At 33.6% G+C, this 19,754-nt stretch overlaps 1 protein-coding gene across 1 annotated transcript; it reads left to right on the plus strand.

The window, feature by feature from the left end:
- Positions 1-1,286: 1,286 nt before the first annotated feature.
- On the plus strand, positions 1,287-19,058 carry LOC134542034 (sphingosine-1-phosphate phosphatase 1-like). Its single transcript, XM_063385880.1, has 5 exons — positions 1,287-2,002; positions 3,293-3,456; positions 4,702-4,791; positions 6,932-7,104; positions 9,062-19,058. The coding sequence occupies exons 1-5, from the start codon at positions 1,558-1,560 to the stop codon at positions 9,438-9,440; spliced, it is 1,251 nt and encodes a 416-aa protein (XP_063241950.1). The 5' UTR covers positions 1,287-1,557; the 3' UTR covers positions 9,441-19,058.
- The last annotated feature ends 696 nt before the right edge of the window (positions 19,059-19,754 follow it).

Consider the following 19,754-nt stretch of genomic DNA (forward strand, 5'->3'; position numbering starts at 1 on the left):
TCAATCTGTTAGCACTGTGCTAAATGTTCAAACTAAACACACATCCTGCAAGTGAAAAAAGTTCGTGAATGTTGTAAGCTCTCATCAATTGGATTAGTTGTTTATGTTTAGGGCAGATTTCACCATCGCCGGTTAAGGAGTTTAAACATTGGTTAAGAACACTTAAACATCGTTTAGTTGTGAATTATATTTCACCATAAGTTAAACAGTGTTTAAGTTCGTTAACAGTTGTTTAACATTAACCGCCCAAATTCGGGCGGTTAAGTCTTAAACAGTTGTTTTAAAGAGGAGTTGTGTCTCGTAATGGCCGCGCGAATGTACGATTTAATTTTTGAAGAGGATGATGATAATGTGCGAAGAAGGCCTAGATGGGTTCAAGAAAGATCAAACTATCTGGACGATTATGATGATGTTGACTTTGTCAAGCATTTTCGGCTCTCGAAGCATTCAGCTGAAATCGTGCTTCAGCAAATTGAACATCAGCTATCTTTTCCAACACAAGAAAAGTAAGAAAAAGTTGGTTATTTATTGTGTGAACTAATGTAGGTATATTGAAATTATGCGCATAAATTTGTGTTCCAATGATTGGTGGAAGGGCTTGAAGCATTGAATATCTTCGTCACAATTTCCCAAGATTTATTTTTTTCTTTATTTGTAACGGCATCCGTTTTTTTATTTTCTATTGTACTCGCGTGTTCTTGAACCAATTCAACTAGCAGTTCCTTTTCATACGAAGTAAAATTAACAGAACGTTTGCGTCTCTCACCCATGTTTCAAAACAAATATTAAATTTCAATAGCGCACTTTATTTTACATCACACCAAGCTGCAACACATACGTAACAATATAGCATCGCCACCGCCTTCTTTATATGAATCTTCTAGGCGAATAAAACTTAAAACAAGGTGTAACTAATCAATGGTAAGAAATGCGTGGTGAAATGAAAAAGCTTAACGGTTGTTTAAGAACGGAGTGTTAACGTTTAAACAACCGTTAGTTAACACATTGTTTAACGACCGCATGGTGAAATTGGCCCTTAGTGTTCTAAAGTCGTGTCATAAGAGTTTCACATAATTAAATTTTTATACCAGTATCACAATCAATAATCATACGGAAGTGACAGATTGCAACTGGTTTAATTTTCAGTTTTATTTCAAACAGTTGTTATGCTTATTTTTGTTTACTTATGTTAACATTACGTTTGTTTAAACAGCTTTTATTACACACTAACTCCCTAACTTCTTAACTCCATTCTAAGCTCCTTGTTCTGCTATTTACTCTCTGACACAAACAAAGTAAACAACCTTGGGGTTGCAGAATGGAGATAAGATTATAAGCATGCCGAATAAGTGTTAATTCATTTCGAGGTCCTTTCCTTGGTTAGAGACATAAATAAAAGTTGTTTTTCATTTTTACTTTTATGACCTCGAGTTTAAAATCAATTGGTAAAGTATTTTTACAGATAATTTTGATGGCGGTTTGAAGTTATATAGGTTATGTATGTTGTCTTCTGTATTTCATTAAATATTTGTGTGTTTCAAGATTTTTGTAAAGGAAATGCAAGGTTTATATGCTTATCTACAAAATCCTCATTTAGTTGCCAGGATACAGGAATATTTTGGAGTTAAAATATTAACGAATCAAGGAGGCTCATTTAATCAAAGGCAGTGTGTTGACAGTGATGTTAAGTCGGAAAATGCTAATATTTCGCAAGTCAGCAATAAGCGCAAGGTGACGCAAGGAAAACGGTTTTTGAAAAATGGGATTGAAAGCAATGGTCACGTCAGCAGTGAAATTGGTGAAGAAACGGTATCTTCCGAATCTGAATCGGAAAGTAAACATTACTTAGTTAGCAATAAGTTTTGGTATTATTTGTTTGTACTCGGAACGGCACTTGGAGATGAAATATTTTATGCTTCGTTCATCCCATTTTGGTTTTGGAACATAGATGGGGCAGTTGGTCGAAGAGTGGTTTTGGTATGGACCATCATTATGTACATAGGTAAGTTTTTTTTTTTTTTTACTTTTTTTCTAGTCTAGCTACATTAAAAATACTATTAATTCTTGTGAACGGTTGGTTAGCTTAGGTCAGCTACATTAATTATGTTTACATGTTTAATTGTTTACATATTAATTACATATTAAGTAAATATATTTTATTAATGTTGTTGACTCAGACGTTTTGAAAGTCAGCAGCACATGCATTAATAATATCTTCGAAAACATATATCTATGAAAACAATTAATAAGCAACACTTCGAAACATGAAGTGAACATTAAATAACTCACCTTCGCAAATGACTTACAATCATTCCCAGTATTCACATTTTAAAGACATGCAAATATGGGATTCAAGCATTGAACATGGTGCAAATATTCTATGTACTTAAATGCAATTGGAAAATAATTCTGTCTCAGTGAAATAAGGGAATTATATTATTGTAATTTTACAGTACCTACCTACCTATGATTATAGTAAAGTCAGGAAGTAAATAAAATATGTGTTTTCAGATTATTTTTTCTATCCTTAAATTTGTAGGTAGTTGTTAGTTGTTTGCAAATGCTGTTCTCTGTGTATACACTGTGTGAACCCTCATATAAGGGCTTTCATATTTGTGGCTTTAATTTTCAGTTCCAAACTTTAATGAGTTACTCATGCAGAGAAAACAGTTCAACTGATATTTGATATAAGCTTTAGGTTTAAATTCCAAAAAAGTAGCCATGTTGAAAACTCAATTACCTACTGTAAAAATGAAATTTTATAGCAAAGCAACTCACAGTAAATTTAAGTGAATAGTTACAGTGAAGTATTTATGGAAGGACATGCTGTTGACATGTCCTATATCCTTTGGGATCCACAAAACAAAACAAAAAAAACTTAGGTTTGACATTAAGTTGATTGACATTCACCTACAGCGCGAACTACTCAACTGAAATTCCATTGATAGGGCGATGTATTTTTTGTGAAAAGATTTCCAGACCAGTTGTATGTTGGAACTTTGCAGCATTGTACGCATGTGTTTTGTGGTTGGCTGGGTTTATTTTAGGTAGTACATGTTTACTTCCAGCACACCAATCACAGCCATCCAGCGCGGAAGCAAACGCGACCTGAATGGCCCGGCCAAACATGGCAGTGGCTTCTCTTGCAGACGGTCGCCAATCACAAGGAAACAATTGCTTCTGCGGGCATACCTTACAAAAAAAATACATGTTCCTAACTATCGATGATAAAAATATCAAACAGTGGATTAGCGTAGGTGAGACAATTTGTGTTGATCATTTATCGTTACAGGGCAAGGCATAAAAGATATAGTGCGAATTCCTCGACCCTCGTGCCCGCCAGTAGTCAGGCTGCAAAAGAAATGGGCTATGGAGTACGGCATGCCCTCCACCCATGCCATGGTCGGGGTGTCCATTCCGTTCTCTGTGTTGTTGTACACCGTGAACAGATACCAGGTATGACCAGGTCAATTGTTTTCCATATCTTTCTTATTTCTACGTTAGTCTCTCTACTGTGCTTAAAGTATCAGACTTGTATACTTGACATTATAGTGTACGCAAGTGGTTCATTAATCACTATAATCTGGGAGGCGGCACAATCTTATGCCTTCTACATGGTTAACTGCCAGGTTCTCTCTCCAGAACATTAGCTTGCTGTTAAAGGGTCTGTTTACACTCGCCAGTTTTGTTATTTTATTCTCTCATCTGTTATTCAACTTATGCTCCTGTAAGTTTTACATTTTAGCTGTCTTGCATTTGTTGTTTGGTCACAAATTTTGTCACCAGATCTTTGCTAATTGTAAAATGTCAAACATGCTTTCAGAACTACGAACACTAGAGCATATTTCTAAGCACTGTTAAATAACACTGATGGCAATATTTGTGATGAAACATGATAAATTTACAGGAATTGACCTTGAATAATAATGGTGGTGGTAAAATAAATTGACTAACATGGCAAATGATTCTGATGTGCGAACTTAGAACAGCAACCTCATTCAAGAACTAGGTACATACTGTCCACATACTCAAGCTGAAAATGCAAATTAATACACTATAAAGCACTGAAATGCAACAAAAAAATAAATTAATTAGCATATTTATTGAAACTTAAATCAAATTGCAAAAACATAATCTTTTACAATATTAAAATCAATTAATATAAATATGCTAATTATTTAGCATGCAGTTAGTACCAGAATGTATGTACAGTTGTTATCTTATCTTAATATAAATATAAATCCAGTGCCCTGATGTTTATTTCCAGTGAACTCTTCACCAAGTGAACAGATTTTGATGAAAATTGGCAGTTATGTGTAATTATTTCCACTTGAGAGATAGGATGGTTTTGATTTCAATTAATGGTCTTAATAATTTATAATTAATAATAAATAACCGATCGCCATGGGTAAACAAAAAATCATAGGTCATAGACATACAAACTGTAATTGTGCGACATTTCTCTATGTCCAACACACTGTCATATAGCACTATCCAGTTTGCTTTAACTCGCAGGCAATAAAGCTCCATGTGTTTAGCCCGGGCAACGCCGGGTACTGCAGCTAGTATCTATATATTTTATTATTAACTAATTTTTACCGTTATTGAGAATGTTCAGTTGTCTGGACAGAGCCCTCCCTCAACAGTTCTGGACAGGCATGGTGGACAAGTGCGTTGCCCAGTAATGCTGTGTGGTTGCAGTACTCACTTGCGTTGGGACTGCTGTTTGCCGTCGCCTGGTGCGCGGTGATCTGTGTCAGCAGGCTGTACCTTGGGATGCATTCCGTGCTGGTGAGAAAAACAATTATATCTTGGGTCCCGCCAATAACTAACCAGTATTATTTATCAGCGAAAGTTTCTGCCTGGTTTTTTTGTTTCAAAACATGTGAACGTAACATGTTAGACGTACATATTTTTACTGGTGGTATGTTTTGAAACAAAAATAATTAGGTATATACAGCTTAGTATCAGTTTTTGACCTGATAACGTCTTATAAATCGATGAACGCCGGCTGCACGCACAAAAAAGCACGACTCATTGTCACGTTCCGCCTGAGCCGAGCGTACAAGAACTGGCCAACCACCGTGCGAGAAAATCTTCTATAATATCAAACAGGTTAAGGCGGGCTTTTTAAAAGCACCAATTTAAAAATATTTGATTTATTTGTCAAATTTCATCATTTCAGATTAACAATTTATTGACATTGATTTGATTTCAGTTTATTTCTATAACTAATTGTTCGTGATTATATTTAAACAAATCATTTTAATTAAATTTGTAAAAACTGTAAATAATATTTGAAAATTAAAAAGTATTCAATTTTTCATCAATGTTTTCTTATGACGTTATCACGTAGAATTATCGTCCGTAAACAGGCTTTACAGACAACCCCCTTTTTTAGTCCTGAATGTAGTATGCTAATTCCATATACAGTTTCTAATGACATCTGTTTGCATGTTAGTTTGCTCAGGACTGCAGAGTTTACTTTCTCAAAACAAATCATGTACGTTTTAGGTTAGTTAATTGTTATATTGTGTTTTACTGTATTTTTATGCTATTGTCTGATTGCTATCCTACTACAATCTTAAAGAAATGATAACTGTCACGTTCAAATTTTATATCTGCTGATCCTGAATATCATTTTTATAATTGTTACTAATTATGTTGCACAAAATTTGGCAAAAATTATAATTAAGGTTTTTTTAATGTTTTTCTCATTAAACATTTGGAAGATCTTTTCAGCTCTGTTTATAACGCCACAGGAAAATGATTAATTCCTGAGAGGAGTTTTGCTTAGAAAGATGACATATTACGACTTCTATATAGTTTGAGTTCCATTGAAGCCAAATGACTGTTGCACATGAAATTTTAGAAGCTGCTGCACAAGATTATTTATTTTTTATAAAAACTGCACATCACATGATAAGAAATATTTAACAAAGGTTCTGATGAAATTGTTGCTACTAATTACGCTGTATGAATTTCATCACAACGCAAATATTTTTGTGCATACTTGTACGCACAAAATAAAATATCTTTCTATTGTGAACTATAATATATGTACTTGGTATTTAATAGAAGCTAGTTGTAGGTATCTCGGTGAACCATCCAAGTGTTACATTGTCTGCTTATAGTAATGAACATCTGTGTTATCTGGCCACCTGTTCATTGTGCTTTTGTGTGTGGGTGACTTATTGGTTTTATGATTCACAGTAAGCTGTAAGCAGAGTAGCAAAAAAATGATTGTAGTAGAAAATATGGCAATATGTCAAGGTACATTAAGGTTACAAAGAAAAATACTGAAACTGAATCGGACACAAAAAAGTCCCGAAATAATCTTTACAATGCTGGAAGTATAACAAATCTTTAATTACCAACATCCTTTCACTAACTTGCATTTTGAATTTTGCTGCCTGTTTCAGTTTATAGTTGCCATCATGACAAATATATAAACAAACAAAAAAATGTATAAATATTTTGAGAATGTCCATTTTAATCATGTGGAAATTATCTCTTATAAGTTTCTAGCTTTCTAACTTAAAATTGGTCACTTTCCTGAACATATTAGATCTATTTCTATTTGTTTATTATATATATAAAAATGACTGTGTGATAAAAAGTATGTAAGAAAATTTTGAGGTCCTGGAAAAGTCCTGAGATTGGTTAACCAGGTATTTTTGACATTCTGTATGTGCCTTTAAATTACTTCTTGTCTGTGAATGAAGGTTCCCTGATCGGCCAAGAATCAAACCCAATAATGCCTAGGTAAGAGTTGATTCGTTTAGGTGGCAATATTACTACATAAGTACTAAATTGTGAATTCATAAGAGAACAGTGTTTAGTGACAAGAATTTGCCAGGCTGAAAATTAAACATTGGTATTTGAATTGTTAAGGTTGAGAACCACTGTTGTGGGGCTGCCTCTGTTGCAGGATGTGGTAGTGGGACTGGTTCTTGCTCTTTTCCTGATGGTCCCTGTGGTGCCTTTGGTTGACGCTCTCGACCACTGGATTCTCACGTGGCGATGGTCTCCCGTGGTCCTCCTCGCGACTAGCATCCTCATGATTGTGCTGTACCCCACCAGCGACCGGTGGACTCCTACGCGGTAGGTGTCGCCTGGCAGCTTTGAGGTCTAGTGCATTGTAGGTACAGTGAAAGGTCCTTAATCCGGCATGTTGAAGACCACGGCCATGCTGGATTAGTGATCTTGCCGTGTTGTTGAACGTCAATATAGTTTTATAGGGGATTCCAAAGAAATATTGGTAATAGTACAGCGATATTTAAAACAAGTACTAATCAGCTGCTCTAAAAAATGTCTGCATTAAGTCCATGCACGACACTTCTTTCTTATTACTTATAGATAGAGCTAAATTATTGGTATGTTTTTATTGGATAAGAGATAAAAATTAAGATTGGTAAGGTTGATGGTATGATCTCAAATGAAAAAATGGCTTTTTTCGTGCTTTGTACTCTTTGATCCATTCACTGGCACTTTTTGGCGCCTCTTTTGGCGATCTATTTCCCGGTTGTCTTTGATAATACCTCTTTATCTTCTTCTGCCTTTTCATTAGTTTTAGGCATGATTTTAAATCATGATCTCCAGCTGAATAAAATTAAAGAAAAAAACTCCAATCAAACTAAAATTACACTATCTCACAAGTCTGTAAGTCCTTTTGACATTTCAAATCATAGTATTCACATATCAAAAATAAATAACAGGTATAAAGCTAACCTGTTAAGTCTATAAGTCTATTTTTACATTTTCAATCACAGTATTCACATAAAAATGATTAATACTTTATATAGTTTATTGCACAAAACTATAAATCTTTTCCACGTGAATAAATCAATTTTAAATACTTTAAATTAAATAAAAATATGGTAGCATCAATTGTTTGCTGGCTACGAAACCTGGGACGTTAGGAGAATTCTGTAACATCACTGCTGCGTCATGTCTACCTCTCCCCTGCTGTCTCTCCTTCCGGCCGTTACAACTAGAATATAGCATGCTATGCTACGCTAGTGCATGCATTGGAATGGTGTCGCCGCTGACGCACTCTCCTCCTCTACCGGTTCCTTCGCCACGTACCTAACTATTCCCCTCATGCGATTGGAATTTTTGTAACGCTAAAAAATTGTAGCACCCTCAGCAAAGAAGTTTCACTTCAAAATAAAATCTTCCTGGAAATTTACCCAAAAAATTGTGGAATGTAACCTGCTAAAAAACAGTGGCACCTGGCTGGGGCTGGATGAATGTTGAAGAACTGTGATGACTTTCCCAAGTTCGGGTGGGTAGTTCCCTCCATGCTTCCCAAGGCAGTGTTGGCGGACTTACAATACGGATGGTTTTTTGTAGCGTTATTTGCCGTGCCATCGCAAGTTGGATGCTATGCGAAAAATACCATCTTCTAAATATTTGACGATAGTAATTCAGTTCATCTGCCCTCCAACATTTTTGGTGTTCTAGCACTATGATATTCAATTAAATATCTACGTATAGTAAAAATTACTCTGCCAGTTTAGTGCCTGTCCTGAGGCACATGCCTGTTGCCTCCCCCCTCCTGTTACATCGCTGATGCCCACTTAAAGGTACACTCGTACCTTTGAATATATATACTGTATAGAAGTCGCGAGTGGATAGGATTTACTCTACGTTTTTCAGGAGCGTATGATGAGCTGCTTGGGAACTTCACCGCTGCAGTGCGCTGCCGTAACGCCCTGTATCGTCTTAGTTGTTATTTACACGTTAGAGCGCAGCACTGTCACCTGCTGTCATTCCCCGCACCCCCCCCATGCATCATTCACTGCAGCTCAAGGTCGTTCAACGGGAGGGGGAAGGGGTGTTTGAAGAGTTCGATACTTGTCCGCCAGGGACCACCACAAGTCGATGCCCTAGAGATGGCGGCGATTGCGGCGGTGAATTAACCAACTACCTCAAAATCGTATTAGAAATTTTAACCTGGGCTGGCGACTTCTATAATGTATATATATTGAAAGCTCGTGCCAAGGATGAGACGTGCCGTGGCAAGCGCTCGACGCCGCGCCGCTTGTTCCTCCTGCAGCGGGGACACCACCATGATCGTGAGCGTGTGCGCGGGCGTGCACGTGGGCGCCTGGACCAACTACCAGCTGGGGATCCTGTCCGCGTCGGGCGACCCCCCACCCTACGCCGTCATCTGGCCGTCGTGCGCCATGCTGGGCCTCGGCTTCCTCCGCACCGCCATCGGCTTCTGCTGCGTCCTGGCGACGCGCGCCGTCGGCAAGTCCGCCTCGTACGCCACCTTGTGCGCCCTGCCGCGCTGCTCGCCCGGCCGGGACGCCGTGGCGCTGGCCTACTCCTTCGCCACCTGCTACCTCATGGGGTTCAACACGGTCTACCTCCTGCCCAGCGTCTTCCGGCTGCTGGGCATCGAGCGCCCCACCTTCTACACCGAGATCTGAAGCAACCTTCCTCCCTCTCGCACGCAGTACACGGGGGTAGCCCGCGGGGGGGACTTGCGTACGGTCTGGATAAAATAAACAAGCAAAGACAGAGGTAGCCAGCGGGGGGAGGTGCGTACGGCCCGGATAAAAAAACAAGCAAAGACAGAATAAGAATATTGCAGCTACACAAGGTTACAGAGGGATTATTTCGGAAGGATTATTTGCATTCCTTAGCAGGGTACGATAATGTATCCCCTCCCCATTGTAGCCTGACATGCCTCGCACACACACAAGTGGCATGAATTCTCTCTCTCCAGGTAGTCCACAATTAGTGCCAATTTTGTGCACGCGTCTGTGTAAACATGTCTCTCGTTTAGACTGGAAATGTGTGTCCTCGTGTATTTAATAAACATTAGTCTTTTTGATGTTTTTTTAACGAAATCATCAAACGATTCACTCTTAGAAAAAATATTAAAATAATCAGCCTAAATAATGAAACCAAAATATAAAATGTTAATTAAATTTCTGTGTGTATTAACAATGAGTTAAAAGTCTACTATTTCCTGATGTTTTAGTGTGACAATCAAATTTATTTTATAATTCAACTATATATAGAATACTTAATACTCATCAAATAAATGATATAATGGTTGTACTGGACCCCTTCACAAAATCCTGGCCACAGCTCTGCATGGTACAAACAAAACTAATGTCTTAACAGTACTGATTAATGTGACGGATTGTTACTTATACTATAAAATGTTAAATGTTTGGTTTTATTTTGATCGTCTGTTAGAACTTATATTTTTTTGTAAATAATCGAAAAAGTGTACATATGTATTTACACACAATGGTAAGATATCCCAAAATCTCTCCCTGCCCAATTTAAAACCTTGTACATAATATTGTACCCTTAGTGCAACAGGGTCCCAACTCAAAAATCATCTATTTCAAGAGAGAATTTTGAAATATTCTGGCTATTTTGCTTTAAATCAAATTTAACCGACTGTGGAATTTGGAGGAACATAAAATTTTTTCCTTCTTCCACTAGATGAAACATTAAAAAGAGACTCCAGTTATGTCTGTTACTCTAAATTAATTTTTTTTTTTTTTTTGAGATTTGGCGATGTAGCAATGTGAGTGTGATACGTTCTGTAACTTTTTTTTTATCTTCACACAATTGTATCACCACTTTGCCTTTGTGGGTTTGCTTCCTGCATCATTGAGACAGATTTGCATAGTGGGTGCCCTGCACGACCCAGCACTAACTTTGTGACTTGCAACAGCACAGACCTTTCACTATTATGCGATGACTTTTGAGATAAATCTGCGGCAGTGGGGTTTGAAGCCCACATTTTAATTGCAACTTTGTACTGAAGGGTTGTATTTGGAAACCTCTAGGCCCTCACATCCCTACTTACATACATTGATTTTTTCCTGAGGAAACTACAACCGGACCTGTTTATATTTGCTAGTAAATTTGTGGGCTCCCTCTAACTCTTAAGGCTTGGACGCATATTCAATGTTGGTTATTTAATTTTATAATTAATTATATTACGAGGCAATTTTGTAAATTTATCAAAATAGCTCTCTGGATGTTATGTTTTGTCTCAAATTTTCTCAACAAATACTACGAAATATTGAAAATAAGTTGTGCGAATATTCATAATTATGATCATTTTGGGTAGCATTTTACAGCTTGAAAATGTTTAGTAAATATCTAGTGAGAAAATTTTTAACCCAACAACAACTGCACGAGAGCCATAATATTTTGCAGGAAAATTTGTTAATTAATAGTAATGAAATGTTTGGTTATTTGTGTTGGCCTTTTCATGTAATTTATGATTTATTGCAATATTTACTGTTATTTTACTATACAAGTTTTGCATTTTTTTCTTGTTTAATTTTTTATTTAATTTTTAGTTTTATTCTACAAGTAATTTCTTAACTATTAAAATGTTTGGAAAATATTCATAAATAAAAGTTTTGGTTGACCTGTTTCATCATGCTGAATCGCTAGAAATTGTTTCCACAGTGGGGTAATGCATACAACTTTACTTATTTTGTCACATGTTCAAAATATTTTTTCATAAAAATCTATAATCAAAGAAAATCTATCATGGTGGGTAAAGCATAGCCTTAAGTTTGCATTCCATACGTATGTAAGGGCAATCAATTTACATGTTTCTGTAGCTGAGAAGCGTAAGAATGGATGTCCTGATGTCCGAAAGTGTACATCCGCTCTTATGCTTCTCAGTTGCTGATTTGAAAATGATAAAATGCATGCCATTTAACACAAAGAACTTCATCAATTTTTGAAACTATTTGTTTAGTCGAGTTGTATTATTTAGTTGGAATTGCCAAAGAATCTAGTCACTTAATTTCTTCACCATTATAGAGCCTTATATTTTGTACATCACTTTGACAGATGTATCCTTATAAAAAAAAAGTTTATCTCTAATAATATATATTACTATTATATTATGTACAATACTCTAGTACTACACAACATTCAATACCATATTAAAATAGTCTATGTTCAAAACATTCAATTTTAATGCTGTTCATAAGTTTTTCAATTTTGTTATTTTTTCAAATTGAAGTTTTTGTTTGGTATACTGATAAAAATTTCTATAAAATATGTATGTAAGGTTTCAGTACAATTTTAATAACTCACTGAATCATTATCAATCTTCTACATTGAATAAAAATTATCAGTATTTTTTTGATGTTACATTTTTTTCCTTCTGATTTATCAGGCTTAAGAGAGTAAGTATTCTAAACTATTTTGCTTAAGCAAATTCGTGATTTTTCCCATGATTGAAATGTATTTAGTAGTTAAATGGGTTCATTAATATTATAAGTGTTTATACATTTGTTTTAAATGTAAATGAAAATAACATTCTTACTTGAGCATCAACTGAGAGCTCATAACCAAATTATATTCAGTTAAATCAACCAAGCTTATGTGGTCTTTGTTATAAATCTCTTGATTTGGATATAATTAATATATCTCGAAAAATTTAGTTTTCCAGATCCTCTGAAAAACCGTGATTTTCTCCAGACTTTTGTGGCAACTTAATTTATTTTTGAGATTAAAGAACAATATCCTAAAACTAAAGCGTTTTGCAACAAACACAAAATTGAAAACCACTTGATTAAGAGCTCTCAGTGCATGCTAGGATTGAAATTTAAATTCACTTTAAGTCATCTTAAAACCATAAAAATGAACACTTATTGAATTGATGAAACCATTTATAAGCTTACAGTTATTAAATTTGAATCATGGGCAAATATATTAAATCATAAAAATGAAATTATTTATGAAAATACTCCATTAAGCCTGATGTTGGCGTAGTATAATCAGCTTAGCCAGCATTTTTCTGACTTAGTTAATTTTGTTTCCAGGATTTTAGCGGAGAGAAATTTTCCATCCTGGTTTTTGTGTTCAAGTAAAGATGAATTCCTGGTAATGGCTTAGCTTTGAGAAAAACCAGTAATGTAAACTAATTTAATACAAACTTACTTATTTTGAATGCTCTTCGGAAGTTGTTATTACTACTGACAGTAAATTTTCTTGTACGATATGCTCTTTAAGTAGTATGTAAAATGATATGCAGATGTAATTTTTTTTTATGTAAAATCATATGTTACCAATAGTGTCAATATTGGTGATCTGTTTTTATTTAAGACAAGGAATACATAATGTTCAGTTTTTTAAATACTTTTTTGGCTTTGGTGTCAATGTTTAGTATTGAGAAAATTTGATATGATTAAATATTACTGTGATGTTTGGATATTTATTTACCTAACTTTAATATGAATTTGTGATGTGGTGCTGTTAATAATTATAGCATACCCTGTAACATTTAATCATAGGAATGTACTTCATATTACATCTGATACATAGTGACAAGATTACGTGGTAAATTGCGATAAAACTGAAATAATGCCAAAAATCATTAATTATAACATGTATTACTGAAATGCAAATTAATACACCATAAAGCACCAAAATGAAGCTAAAATCATGAACTTAATCAGCACTTATAATCAAAAATTAACTCAAATCACAAAAATATAGTATAAGTCAGTTCATACAATTTATTTAGCAGAAGTTTGTACCAAAATATATGAACTTAATAGATTGGAAACAGTTTACTTTTTTAATTTTGCAACTATTTGTAACCTTTCAGCGGTGGTACATTTTTTAAACAATTACTTGCCAAATATTTTTATTGTTCAGAGTAGTTAACTATGATTATTAAAAATTATTATATTGAAAACATGCATCATGTATCAGTCAAAATGGAACTGTTTTGGTGAAGTAAATGTCAAGTAATGTATAAGTGTCATTTTTGTTTACTTAAACACTATCTTTATGAATAAGCTGAATTCATAAAAAAATTAAAACAATAACACAGAAATCTCCTGTTTTAATCATAATAGTCTTAAAATAAAACTGTAAAATTTGTTCATACTAATACACAATAGAGCTCAACTATATGAATGACTTTATTGCTGGTAGTACATAAGTGCACCATAAATTTCTCTATTTAATAACATTTATGCATTTGTTACTTGTAGTAAAACATTACAAAAAAATTACTCTATTTTGTTTTTAACAATGAACCTATTATTTTTTATATTATATTTACCATAAACTTTCTTATCACATATCAGTTGCAAGATATAAATTTTAATTGAAAAAAACTTAAGATGTCATTTTCTGAAGCACTGTATTATTAATATTAACTGTGTGTTGTATCTTAGAGTGAGATGTTTCATATCTCATTGCAAATGTATGCATACATTTAGGAAAATACATATGTAGTTATTTCCAAATTTAATTTGCTATGTACATACTGTATAATGATTTCCATTTGTGTAGCATGAAGATAAAATACTTAATCATTCAAACCATTTCTGATAAAGCATGTTTATAAAACTTAATGGAACCTAGCTATGTGTAACATCATTGTAGTATTTAATTTGTTTCCGCTGTAAAGAATAATGTTTAAATTGTACAGTGATACTGCATATTCTGCATATATATTAGTTGAATATACCAGAGATTGTGATTTTCTGTAGTAACCATTTTAATTGCTAACATTAGTTAGCACGTTAGATAAGGTAAAGTTTCATAAAATACAAGTACAATGGCACTTTATTTTTCACTAAGCATTATTAAAACAAAATATTAAAAACAAGGACATTAGTAATAAAGTTAGGTACTTTAACTAAGTTACATGCTGACAAAAATTATTTGTTTATTAGGTAATATACTATTGTTTTCCAGTCCACATATGAAAAGTATATGCTTACTAAACATTAAACAATATTCATTATCTTACTGTATGATTGTTAAATAACTTTATTTTTATTTTTTTGTGCACCAACCTTCAGAAAGAAAAGTTTAATATTTATATTTACATCAGTAAAAACAATTTCTCCAACATAAAAAGACCTAATTTTGTAAAACGGCTTTCAGGTAATCTTTAGTAGTGCTTGTATTGGAACCGTCATACATATTTTAATGAGTGTTTACCATGAGTACTTGTGCAGTAAATTTTGTGTTCTCAATTTTTTTTACATTTGGTGCTCATAACTGACAGGAAGTCTTAAACAAGCTTCACAGCGAACTGACAAAGGCTCAGGTAAGTTTACGTCAATATATCCCATCTTCATACTAGTGAACTAATGAAACTAATCAAGAAAATAATACGTATTGTAAAGTATGGTACCGTGTAGTAAATATGAATCTTTTTATATTGTCTGTCTGTCTGCTACTGCAATAACACACAAAATTTACGTGGTCATAATTAGCACCATTATTACCAAAATAGAAGTTATTTAGGAAATATTATTTATTTTAGTTTAGTTTAACAGGATATATAGTGCTATGTAGATATAATAAAAAGAATAAATTAAGTTTTCAACCCTGTATTAAAATTGTGTTAAAAATAATTAACTCATTTTTATTTATTACCATGTATACACACAATTAAAAATATACATTTAACTACTCATTGTGTTTAGTAAATCATGCTGCAGTATGTAGGTATATTATTTTACATCACTTACGAAATATGTACAGTGAAACCTCATTACAAAGTACCTTACTTTAAAGGGTTTCTAACCAAAAAGTATAAAGTTTCAGGTCCCTACTAGATACTTTACATTTCAGTAATGGTTCATTATATACTCTCATTATTAAGTACCAAAATTGTGAGTTTTTACAGGTATGTTGTAATGAGGTTTCACTGTATCTACAATCACAATTTACAGGCTGTAATGCGTAATGTTAGGTACATAGGTACGTGTCTAACAAATTGTACTCGTTTGTAGATTTTTAATGTATTTTGAAATGTTAGCTGGCATTGTTATGCAACAAAACAATATAAATGGAAAAACTTTTATCAGTGTTTTGCTACCAGTATGCATATAATATTACATTTCTTTAATATTGCAAAGTCTTTAAAACTTGCATGTTACGATATAGTTTAGAGAACATCTGAAACAATAATATTGTATCAGTATTAGGTATTGAAAACAGAAATATGGTTTATTTTGTGTATTTCTATGCCATGTCCTACGGCACAGTGTTTAGAAGATTGTTGCTTTATGGTTATTTATATTTACTGAGGTAGAAATGCATTAAAACAGCTTTTTACTACTAAATAAAAAGTTAATTATTTTAAAATTAGGAATTAATGACATCATTTTTGGGAGAGACAGTTGCTTCGATAACACTTAACTAATTTAAATTTAAGACTGAAAAACTTATTCTAAGAGAATTTAGAACATGTCTGAAACTATAAAACAGTGCAGGAATCTGAGCATTGAATGTCAAGATTGTTATGGTTATGATTAGACATGCCATTCAAAAAATTTAATTTAATAATAATTGGGTTTAATTCGAAGAAAATTTGATTCTGTTAAATATTCTTTACTTTTTTATCCTGGTAAAATAAATTTTATTCCAGTTTAGAGGTCGAGCACAGATGATGTAAAAAATTATGGTTTTACTTTTATACTTTTTAATAACCACACCAACTTTAAGCATTGGAAATATTTTTTTCTGTTCTGTAAGAAGTGTTTCAGTGTTATGCTTTGTGCTTGAGCTCTTCAAGTTCAAATTTGAGATTTGGTGACAAACAAATCGGGAATGGACTTGGAAATTTCGGCAGTATTCAGGAAAATGGATAAAGGAAACCAATTGTATGCTGATCGTCTCACAAATGCACACATTGCCTAGCTGCTCCTCTACTTTTTAAGCTACTGTTTTGACAAATACTTCTTGCTTAGCTACTGGTGATGTCAGACAACCGATGAATGTTTTCAACTCTACCACAGTGACTGCTGGATACAGCGATTTTTCTTTTAGCTGTCTTAGTTGCTAGCAAATTAAAGAAACTGTGTCTTTTGCAGTTACACCAGTGAATTTACTGAAGAGTTAAGAAGCCTGCGCAAAGCTAACACAAGCAGCACTATCGAAAACATTCTTAAGAACTAAGTCTGCTTTAAATACATATCTCCCATTCAGCATAAGTTTGTAGTTAATTTTTTTATGGGAAACCTTCGAAGTTACAGGATCTGTATGTATAGGTACACTCATGCATGTAACAGTTAACTGTGCTAGCAATTTAAGTTTAATATGTATATATAGATTTTATTTATCTCATACTACAGGACCATGGCAAAAAAAAAAATGTTTAGACCCCTTCATTACTTAGGTCTGAAAAAATTTATTTCATGCTATTGTAATACAATTATAGTACCTATGATATAGACAATAAAACCAATTGAATACAAATACAAGACTACAAATGGCTGCCAGCAAAGGTTACTTAACCTTACATTCTATTCATGTACACAAGTGCAAACATGATGAAAACCAGTAGCTACATTTCATTATTAAAGTTTATATAACTACATAAATGCAGTCCGAAAATCTCAAATACTATTACAAAGCAAAGACTTATTGCTGGTGGTATTCCTTTTGTATTCATCTAAATGACATGTCACTGCAATCCTGAACACAAACTGACTAGTGTTTGGTGAAATGGGACTACGCACCATCTACAGCACCAGAGTATGTTCATGTGACTTACTATATGAGCACAAAGCATGTAAACACCGTCAAATTTCAGGGTTGTGAAAGTCAATGAATAACGTACGTTTGACCGTGTGGCATGGAATATCTAGGAATACTCATTTCAGTGGTATTCCCAACTGTTGTTGAGGTGTGTAGATATGGTAACAATATATCGGAAAGATAAATTTTACAGGTCAAAATTTCAATATTTTGGTGAAGATATTTTAATGCTGAAATTATAATATAGATAATATTGACATTGAATAAAATAATATATTTAACCTTTTTTCCACAATTTGGAAAAATATGTTATCCCACATCTTACATCAGTAACTTAAAAATACAACAAAACTTTGGCAAATAAAAGATATTGAAACGTGTAGAGAATGATAAAAATTTTAACAATTCTTAGTTGTGTTTACTTATTGGTAGTAAGAGCCGAGCTTGTTTTAGGTAATTTAATTATAAAAGCTTCGTTTGTGCCGTATGAGTTCTATACCATTCATCTGATTGTGATGAAATTTTGGTGAGTTGTTATGCGCATGTCCGTGAAGGTTTTTGGGACGGTATAACTATTTTGCAATATTTGGAGCACGAATCGTTTCAAAAAATGTGGTTTTTCATATTATATAGCAGCACTTCGTCTGTTTTTGTTGTTTAAGTGCTTACACATGACACAATTTATTTAAGTATAAAGGAGAGACATATATATAGAGTGAGGTATAGAGAAAGAAATGGGTTAGATAGTGATATATAGCCTAGAGCTATATAGAGATTTATGTATAGAAGAGATAGAGTTAGTGGGAGGTATATATGTAGATATAAAGAGATATACATAGATATATATAGATGTAGATAGAGATAAATATATATGAAGAGAGATGGATAGATGATTTGTATATGTGTAACTACTTCAAATTTTTACAATACAAAACTGAATGAGGCATTCCAATGCATGCCGAGCATTAGCTAGATAATGGAATATTTTCAATATCAGTATTCTCTTATTTTTCAGCTTTACTCTATAGTGCTTTATAGAGTAGATTACATTTTTTTTAGATATATACAGGTACATAACTATATACTGGCAGAACGTCAGTCGGGATCTGAAAGTGATATAAATTATTTTGCACACTTGGCATCCAAATTAAGAAGACAATTACTAACTTCATCTCATTTCGAAAAAGGTCCCTTTCACCCTGTGTTCAGCCCGGGCAACGCCAGGTACTGTAACTAATAAATTAATAATCCAATATATCAGATATAAATTATTCTGAGATCTGTGGCCACTTACTTTTCTCAGGCACTAACATACTATTGGAAATCACTCCATGTTTGATCTTTATAAGATGAAATGTAATTGGCATTCATGTTCATTTTGGGTTGGGAAGGAGTTTTCTAGTCCCCATTTGAAGCAAGGTCGAAATAGACTTAGTGTACCACAGACAGGTTTGTTTTCATTAGTTATAAAGAATGTCATGACATTTACCTAGGTGTCATTGTAAAAGTATTTCAACAAAATAAATTAAAATTAAAAATGATAAAAAGGTTCATGAGTTTGAGCAAGTGAGTTGCAGATTTGGAAAATAAGAATTCATCATAAGTCAATAAATTCTTTAAAAAAAATACTTTTGAAAAAAAGGTATTTAATGACTAAGGGAGTGGCGCTCCCCCCCCCCCCCCCTTCTCTTCTACGTTTTAAAAGAATTGGTGGGATAAAAAAAAACTAGTATTTAGAAAAAAATGTACCTAATCCCCACAACTTTTGATCATAAATTTCATTTTGGTATAAATTTAGTTTCAGTTTTCTGTTATTGTTTATTATTTTACAGCATCATAGATATCATAGACGTTTCTCCCCAATTAAACAGGTTTTCCGTGCCATGTTTGTTAATTTTTATTTTATTTTTAAAAATATAACCAACCCAGTATTCTCCTGGATGGTTTCGCGAAACTATTGAAGATATAAGTAGGGTGCTTGGACTGGCATTCGAATTCAGGTCCTCACAAATGTGAGTCTAACGTTCTCTCGTTGCGCCACTTCTCTTGTTCTCTTGGTGTGAATGTCACGTGCATAGAGATGCGCGACGGAGGACGGACATCTAAAAACAACCTTACATATAATTGAGGTTTTTGTATTGTTATAACATTTCTTAAACCACATTTCTCGTATTTTATATCGTATTTACCAATGAGTAATTGTAAGTGTAATGTTCGACTACCTCAGCACCACA

Source organism: Bacillus rossius (assembly GCF_032445375.1).
Source record: "Bacillus rossius redtenbacheri isolate Brsri chromosome 4 unlocalized genomic scaffold, Brsri_v3 Brsri_v3_scf4_2, whole genome shotgun sequence".
Lineage (NCBI taxonomy): Eukaryota > Metazoa > Arthropoda > Insecta > Phasmatodea > Bacillidae > Bacillus > Bacillus rossius.